This window comes from Scyliorhinus canicula, chromosome 12, assembly GCF_902713615.1.
Source record: "Scyliorhinus canicula chromosome 12, sScyCan1.1, whole genome shotgun sequence".
Taxonomy (NCBI): Eukaryota; Metazoa; Chordata; class Chondrichthyes; order Carcharhiniformes; family Scyliorhinidae; genus Scyliorhinus; species Scyliorhinus canicula.
Window position 1 is genome coordinate 59,586,002 of NC_052157.1, and position 8,642 is coordinate 59,594,643.

At 53.2% G+C, this 8,642-nt stretch overlaps 1 protein-coding gene across 2 annotated transcripts in view; it reads left to right on the forward strand.

The window, feature by feature from the left end:
- The first annotated feature begins 397 nt into the window (after positions 1-397).
- LOC119974805 (igLON family member 5-like) overlaps positions 398-8,642 on the forward strand; it is a 113,930-nt gene continuing 105,685 nt past the window's right edge. Inside the window, exon 1 of one of the 2 annotated variants that reach the window (XM_038814072.1) lies at positions 398-861. In XM_038814072.1, the coding sequence (XP_038670000.1) occupies positions 807-861 (55 nt within the window). In that variant the 5' untranslated portion in view covers positions 398-806. The remainder of the gene's footprint in view (positions 862-8,642) is intronic. The other variant, XM_038814070.1, reaches the window with a different exon arrangement.

An 8,642-nucleotide genomic window follows, 5' to 3' on the forward strand; every position in this document is an offset into this window, starting at 1 on the left:
GACCCTCTGACAGTGCAGCAGTCCCTCAGAGTGTTGTAATGTCGAAGGATCAGTATCGAGGAAGCGTTGCACTGTCAGAATGTCAGGACTGAGGGAATTCCGCACGCTCTGTAGCGCAGAAATAATAAGTAATCACATTCGGAGATTGCAGGATTCCCGAGCATTGCAGCCCACAATCTCCTGGCCCCTCGGCTATCCCAGCACGGGGATCCCAGCTGCGGCAGCACCGTCTCCTCCCTCAACCCCCCGTCCGAGTGATAGTATAATTCCATGTAAAGGAGCTCGGTGCATTCCTTGTCAGAGGTTCTGCAGCCTTGCATAATTGCTAGGGTTGAGGTTTTTTAAAAATTTAGCTCCCCAGTCCCAATGCGGGGGTCTCCTTTGAATCTGCAAGAAGTGACCTGGATTGCAAATGTGCAAAAGGGAAGAAAATCCTCCGGCTGGGTTGCAGCTGATTTGCCCTCTCTTCCTCCCTCCCCTTGCAATGGGAGCAACCTCCTCTCTGCTGCCCTCCCCTCCTCCCGGGGCTCGTGCGAGGTCCCAGGTTTGGAATGCTGGCCCAGGAATCCCGGATCCGGACGGCCCGCTGATTGGCCCGGGCCGCTGTCAGTCAAGGCGTAGCTGTCAATCAACGTCAGCCCTCCTCTTTGCTACTCTCTGCAGAACCTGGCTCTGAATCTCTCTGCAAAGGAACGGGCTATTTGCAAAAAACAAAATCTGCACAGAAAGAAATCCAGAGAGAGGCCCAAACGAGGGGATAAAAGAATATTATAAAGGAAAGAAAATATATCTATGTAACTAAAGCCATGCACCGTCTGTGCTGCCTGTGGTGCGGGATTGCACTAACTCTTACTCTGCAAGGTATTTACAATGTAAACTCTATTTTCTCTCTCTCACTAATATTAATGTCTTTTTTTGCTGCTGCAGTCTGTGTGGAGTTGAATACTAAGTGATTGCTATGCACTCAGTTATACACAGGGGTGAAGCTGCAAAGGAGTGGAGGGTGTTTGAGGGGATGGCTGAGAGTGTATGTGGGTTTGGGAAGATGGGGGTTCACACAGAGGGATTTTAATGTTTGCAATTGTTGGACAATTGTGCAGATGTGATTGGGACATGTGCAGTGTGGCTCTGGGGTCTGCAGTGTGGTTCTGGGGTCTGCACTGTGGTTCTGGGTGCTTGGACAGGGTCAGAGTGGAGCTCTGGGGATTTGTGCAGTGTGACAGTGGGGATTTGTGCAGTGTGACAGTGGGGGGTAGAGCAGTGTGACAGTGGGGGTTTGTGCAGTGTGACTGGGGTTTTTTGCAGTGTGACAGTGAGTGTGCAGTGTGACAGTGGGGGTTTGTGCAGTGTGACAGTGGGGGTTTATGCAGTGTGACTGTGGGGGATTTGTGCAGTGTGACAGTGGGGGTTTGTGGAGTGACAGTGGGGGATTTATGCAGTGTGACAGTGAGTGTTTGTGCAGTGTGACTGTGGGGGATTTGTGCAGTGTGACAGTGGGGGTTTGTGGAGTGTGACAGTGGGGGATTTGTGCAGTGTGACAGTGGGGTTTGTGCAGTGTGAGAGCGGGGTTTTGTACAGAGTGACAGAGGGGATTTGTGCAGTGTGACAGTGGGGGTTTGTGCACTGTGACAGTGGGGGTCTGTGCAATGTGGCAGTGGGGATTTGTGCAGTTTAACAGTGGGGTGTTAAAGCAGTGTGGCAATGGGGTTTAGAGCAGTGTGACAGGAGGGGTTTGTGCAGTGTGACAGTGGGGATTTGTGCAGTGTGACAGTGGTGGGTTGTGCAGTGTGACAGTGGAGATTTGTGCAGTGTGACACTGGGGATTAGACCAGTGTGACAGTGAGTATTTGTGCAGTGTGACAGTGAGGGGTTGTGCAGTGTGACAGTGGGATTTGCGCAGTGTTACAATGGGGATTTGTGCAGTGTGACAGTGAGTGTTTGTGCTGTGTGACAGTGGGGATTTGTGCAGTGTGACATTGGGGGTTTGTGCAGTGTGACAGTGGGGGTTTGTGCAGTGTGACAGTGGGGATTTGTGCAGTGTGACAGTGGGGATTTGTGCAGTGTGACAGTGGGGGTTTGTGCAGTGTGACAGTGGGGGTTTGTGCAGTGTGACAGTGGTGGTTTGTGGAGTGTGACAGTGGGGTTTGTGCAGTGTGACAGTGGGGTTTGTGCAGTGTGACAGTGGGGGTTTTGCAGGTGCAGTGGGGGTTTGTGCAGTGTGACAGTGAGGGTTTGTGCAGTGTGACAGTGAGGGTTTGTGCAGTGTGACAGTGGGGTTGTGCAGTGTGACAGTGGGGGTTTGTGCAGTGTGACAGTGGGGTTTGTGCAGTGTGACAGTGGGGGTTTGTGCAGTGTGACAGTGGGGGATTTGTGCAGTGTGACAGTGGGGATTGTGCAGTGTGACAGTGGAGGTTTGTGCAGTGTGAGAGCAGGGTTTTGTACAGAGTGACAGAGGGGATTTGTGCAGTGTGACAGTGGTGGTTTGTGCAGTGTGACAGTGGGGCTTGTGCAGTGTGACAGTGGGGGTTTGTGCAGTGTGACGGTGAGTATTTGTGCAGTGTGACTGTGGGGGTTTATGCAGTGTGACAGTGAGAGTTTGTGCAGTGTGACAGTGGGGGTTTGTGCAGTGTGACTGAGTATTTGTGCAGTGTGACAGTGAGTATTTGTGCAGTGTGACAGTGGGGGGTTGTGCAGTGTGACAGTGAGTATTTGTGCAGTGTGGCAGTGTTGGTTTGAGCAGTGGGGGTTTGTGCAGTGTGACAGTGGGGATTTGTGCAGTGTGACAGGGGGTTTGGCAGTGTGACAGGTGGGATTGTGTGCAGTGTGACAGTGGGGGTTTGTGCAGTGTGACAGTGGGGGTTTGTGCAGTGTTACAGTGGGGGTTTATGCAGTGCGACAGTGGGGGTTTATGCAGTGTGACGGGGGATTTGTGCAGTGTGACAGTGGGGGTTATGCAGTGTAACAGTGGGGGTTGATGCAGTGTGACAGTGGAGATTTGTGCAGTGTGACACTGGGGATTAGACCAGTATGACAGTGAGTATTTGTGCAGTGTGACAGTGAGGGGTTGTGCAGTGTGACAGTGGGATTTGCGCAGAGTTACAATGGGGATTTGTGCAGTGTGACAGTGAGTGTTTGTGCTGTGTGACAGTGGGGATTTGTGCAGTGTGACAGTGGGGGTTTGTGCAGTGTTACAGTGGGGGTTTGTGCAGTTTGACAGTGGGGATTTGTGCAGTGTGACAGTGGGAATTTGTGCAGTGTGACAGTGGGGGTTTGTGCAGCGTGACAGTGGGGCGTTGTGCAGTGTGACAGTGGTGGTTTGTGCAGTGTGACAGTGGGGTTTGTGCAGTGTGACAGTGGGGTTTGTGCAGTGTGACAGTGGGGGTTTGCAGTGACAGTGGGGGTTTGTGCAGTGTGACAGTGAGGGTTTGTGCAGTGTGACAGTGGGGGTTTGTGCAGTGTGACAGTGGGGTTTGTGCAGTATGACAGTGGGGGTTTGCAGTGACAGTGGGGGTTTGTGCAGTGTGACAGTGAGGGTTTGTGCAGTGTGACAGTGGGGGTTTGTGCAGTGTGACAGTGGGGGTTTGTGCAGTGTGACAGTGGGGTTTGTGCAGTGTGAGAGCGGGGTTTTGTACAGAGTGACAGAGGGGATTTGTGCAGTGTGACAGTGGGGGTTTGTGCACTGTGACAGTGGGGGTCTGTGCAATGTGGCAGTGGGGATTTGTGCAGTTTAACAGTGGGGTGTTTAAAGCAGTGTGGCAATGGGGTTTAGAGCAGTGTGACAGGAGGGGTTTGTGCAGTGTGACGGGAGGATTGTGCAGTGTTACACTGGAGGTTTGTGCAGTGTCACAGTGGCGGCTGTGCAGTGTGGCAGTGTGGATTTGTGCAGTGTGACAGTGGGGTTTGCGCAGTGTGACAGTGGGGGTTTGTGCAATGTGACAGTGGGGGTTTGTGCAGTGTGACAGTGGGGGTCTGTGCAGTGTGACAGTGAGGGTCTGTACAGTGTGACAGTGAGTATTTGTGCAGTGTGACAGTGCGTATTTGTGCAGTGTGACCGTGAGGGTTTGTACAGTGTGACAGTGGGGATTTGTGCAGTGTGACAGTGGGGGTTTGTGCAGTGTACAGTGGGGATTTGTGCAGTGTGACAGTGGGTGTTTGTGCAGTGTGACAGGTGGGATTTGTGCAGTGTGACAGTGGGGGTTTGTGCAGTGTGACTGTGGGGGTTTGTTCAGTGTTTCAGTGGGGGTTTATGCAGTGTGACGGGGGGATTTGTGCAGTGTGACAGTGGTGGTTTGTGCAGTGTGACTGTGGGGGATTTGTGCAGTGTGACAGGTGGGATTTGTGCAGTGTGACAGTGGGGGTTTATGCAGTGCGACAGTGGGGGTTTATGCAGTGTGACGGGGGGATTTGTGCAGTGTGACAGTGGGGGTTTATGCAGTTTAACAGTGGGGGTTGATGCAGTGTGACAGTGGAGATTTGTGCAGTGTGACACTGGGGATTAGACCAGTGTGACAGTGAGTATTTGTGCAGTGTGACAGTGAGGGGTTGTGCAGTGTGACAGTGGGATTTGCGCAGTGTTACAATGGGGATTTGTGCAGTGTGACAGTGAGTGTTTGTGCTGTGTGACACTGGGGATTAGACCAGTGTGACAGTGGGGCTTTGTGCAGTGTGACAGTGGGGGTTTGTGCAGTGTGACAGTGGGGGTTTGTGCTGTGTGACAGTGGGGGTTTGTGCAGTGTGACAGTGGGGGTTTGTGCAGTGTAACAGTGGGGGTTTGTGCAGTTTGACAGTGGGGATTTGTGCAGTGTGACAGTGGGGATTTGTGCAGTGTGACAGTGGGGGTTTGTGCAGCGTGACAGTGGGGCGTTGTGCAGTGTGACAGTGGGGGTTTTCAGTGACAGTGGGGGGGATTGTGCAGTGTGACAGTGGTGGTTTGTGCAGTGTGACAGTGGGGTTTGTGCAGTGTGACAGTGGGGTTTGTGCAGTGTGACAGTTGGGGTTTGCAGTGACAGTGGGGGTTTGTGCAGTGTGACAGTGAGGGTTTGTGCAGTGTGACAGTGGGGGTTTGCAGTGACTGTGGGGGTTTGTGGAGTGTGACAGTGGGGGATTTATGCAGTGTGACAGTGTGGGATTGTGCAGTGTGACTGGGTGTTTGTGCAGTGTGACAGTGGGATTTGTGCAGTGTGACTGGGTGTTTGTGCAGTGTGACAGTGGGGTTTGTGCAGTGTGATAGTGGGGGTTTGCAGTGACTGTGGGGGTTTGTGGAGTGTGACAGTGGGGATTTGTGCAGTGTAACAGTGGGGTTTGCACAGTGTGACTGTGCGGGGTTTGTGCAGTGTGACGGGAGGATTGTGCAGTGTTACACTGGAGGTTTGTGCAGTGTCACAGTGACGGCTGTGCAGTGTGACAGTGGGGGTTTGTGCAGTGTGACTGTGGGGGTTTGTGCAATGTGACAGTGGGGATTTTGCAGTGTGACGGGGGGATTTGTGCAGTGTGACAGTGGGGATTTGTGCAGTGTGACAGTGGGGGTTTGTGCAGTGTGACAGTGGGGGTTTGTGCAGTGTGACAGTGGGGGTTTGTGCAGTGTGACAGTGGGGGTTTGTGCAGTGTGACAGTGGGGGTTTGTGCAGTGTGACTGTGGGGGTTTGTGAAATGTGACAGTGGGGATTTTGCAGTGTGACGGGGGGATTTGTGCAGTGTGACAGTGGGGATTTGTGCAGTGTGACAGTGGGGGTTTGTGCAGTGTGACAGTGGGGGTTTGTGCAGTGTGACAGTGGGGGTTTGTGCAGTGTGACAGTGGGGGTTTGTGCAGTGTGACAGTGGGGGATTTGTGCAGTGTGACAGTGGGGATTGTGCAGTGTGACAGTGGGGGGTTTGTGCAGTGTGACAGTGGGGATTTGTGCAGTGTGACAGTGGGGGTTTATGCAGTGTAACAGTGGGGGTTTATGCAGTGTGACAGTGGAGATTTGTGCAGTGTGACACTGGGGATTAGACCAGTGTGACAGTGAGTATTTGTGCAGTGTGACAGTGAGGGGTTGTGCAGTGTGACAGTGGGGATTTGCGCAGTGTTACAAGTGGGGATTTGTGCAGTGTGACAGTGGGTGTTTGTGCAGTGTGACAGTGGGGTTTTGTGCAGTGTGACAGTGGGGGTTTGTGCAGTTTGACAGTGGGGATTTGTGCAGTGTGACAGTGGGGGGTTTGTGCAGTGTGACAGTGGGGTTTGTGCAGTGTGACAGTGGGGTTGTGCAGTTTGACAGTGGGGGTTTTGCAGTTGCAGGGGGGTTTGTGCAGTGTGACAGTGAGGGTTTGTGCAGTGTGGCAGTGAGGGTTTGTGCAGTGTGACAGTGAGGGTTTGTGCAGTGTGACAGTGGGGGTCTGTGCAGTGTGACAGTGGGGTTTGTGCAGTGTGACAGGGGGGTTTGCAGTGACAGTGGGGGTTTGTGCAGTGTGACAGTGGGCTTTGTGCAGTGTGACAGTGGGGGTTTGTGCAGTGTGACAGTGGGGGGTTGTGCAGTGTGACGGTGAGTATTTGTGCAGTGTGACTGGGTTTTTTTTGCAGTGTGACCGTGAGGGTTTGTGCAGTGTGGCAGTGTTGGTTTGAGCAGTGGGGTTTGTGCAGTGTGACAGTGGGGATTTGTGCAGTGTGACAGTGGGGTTTGTGCAGTGTGACAGTGGGGATTTGTGCATATGGCAGTGGGGTTTGTGCAGTGTGACATTGGGGGGTTTGTGCAGTGTGACAGTGGGATTTGTGCATGTGGCAGTGGGGTTTGTGCAGTGTGACAGTGGGGATTTGTGCATATGGCAGTGGGGTTTGTGCAGTGTGACAGTGGGGGTTTGTGCTGTGTGACAGTGGGCATTTGTGCAGTGTGACAGTGGGGGTTTGTGCAGTGTGACAGTGAGGGGTTGTGCAGTGTGACAGTGGGATTTGCGCAGTGTTACAATGGGGATTTGTGCAGTGTGACAGTGAGTGTTTGTGCTGTGTGACACTGGGGATTAGACCAGTGTGACAGTGGGGGTTTGTGCAGTGTGACAGTGGGGGTTTTTGCAGTGTGACAGTGGGGGTTTGTGCAGTGTGACAGTGGGGATTTGTGCAGTGTGACAGTGGGGGGTTTGTGCAGTGTGACAGTGAGGGGTTGTGCAGTGTGACAGTGGGTTTGCGCAGTGTTACAATGGGGATTTTGTGCAGTGTGACAGTGGGGTTTGTGCAGTGTGACACTGGGGATTAGACCAGTGTGACAGTGGGGTTTGTGCAGTGTGACAGTGGGGGTTTGTGCAGTGTGACAGTGGGGGTTGTGCTGTGTGACAGTGGGGGTTTGTGCAGTGTGACAGTGGGGGTTTGTGCAGTGTAACAGTGGGGGTTTGTGCAGTTTGACAGTGGGGATTTGTGCAGTGTGACAGTGGGGATTTGTGCAGTGTGACAGTGGGGGTTTGTGCAGCGTGACAGTGGGGGGTTGTGCAGTGTGACAGTGGGGGTTTGCAGTGACAGTGGGGGGGATTGTGCAGTGTGACAGTGGTGGTTTGTGCAGTGTGACAGTGGGGTTTGTGCAGTGTGACAGTGGGGTTTGTGCAGTGTGACAGTGGGGGTTTGTGCAGTGTGACAGTGGGGGTTTGTGCAGTGTGACAGTGAGGGTTTGTGCAGTGTGACAGTGGGGGTTTGCAGTGACTGTGGGGGTTTGTGGAGTGTGACAGTGGGGGATTTATGCAGTGTGACAGTGTGGGATTGTGCAGTGTGACTGGGTGTTTGTGCAGTGTGACAGTGGGATTTGTGCAGTGTGACTGGGTTTTGTGCAGTGTGACAGTGGGGTTTGTGCAGTTGTGACAGTGGGGTTTGCGCAGTGTGACTGTGGGGGTTTGTGCAGTGTGACAGTGGGGATTTGTGCAGTGTGACAGTGGGGTTTGCACAGTGTGACAGTGCGGGGTTTGTGCAGTGTGACGGGAGGATTGTGCAGTGTTACACTGGAGGTTTGTGCAGTGTCACAGTGGCGGCTGTGCAGTGTGACAGTGGGGGTTTGTGCAGTGTGACTGTGGGGGTTTGTGCAGTGTGACAGTGGGGATTTTGCAGTGTGACGGGGGATTTGTGCAGTGTGACAGTGGGGATTTGTGCAGTGTGACAGTGGGGGTTTGTGCAGTGTGACAGTGGGGGTTGTGCAATGTGACAGTGGGGGTTTGTGCAGTGTGACAGTGGGGTTTTGTGCAGTGGGGGTTTGTGCAGTGTGACTGTGGGGGTTTGTGCAGTGTGACAGTGGGGATTTGTGCAGTGTGACAGTGGGGATTTGTGCAGTGTGACAGTGGGGTTTGTGCAGTGTGACAGTGGGGATTTGTGCAGTGTGACAGTGGGGGTTTGTGCAGTGTGACAGTGGGGGTTGTGCAGTGTGACAGTGGGGATTTGTGCAGTGTGACAGTGGGGATTTGTGCAGTGTGACAGTGGGGGATTTGTGCAGTGTGACAGTGGGGATTTGTGCAGTGTGACAGTGGGGATTTGTGCAGTGTGACAGTGGGGGTTTGTGCAGTGTGACAGTGGGGATTTGTGCAGTGTGACAGTGGGGATTTGTGCAGTGTTACGTGGGGATTGTGCAGTGTGACAGTGGGGATTTGTGCAGTGTGACAGTGGGGGTTTGTGCAGTGTGACAGTGGGATTTGTGCAG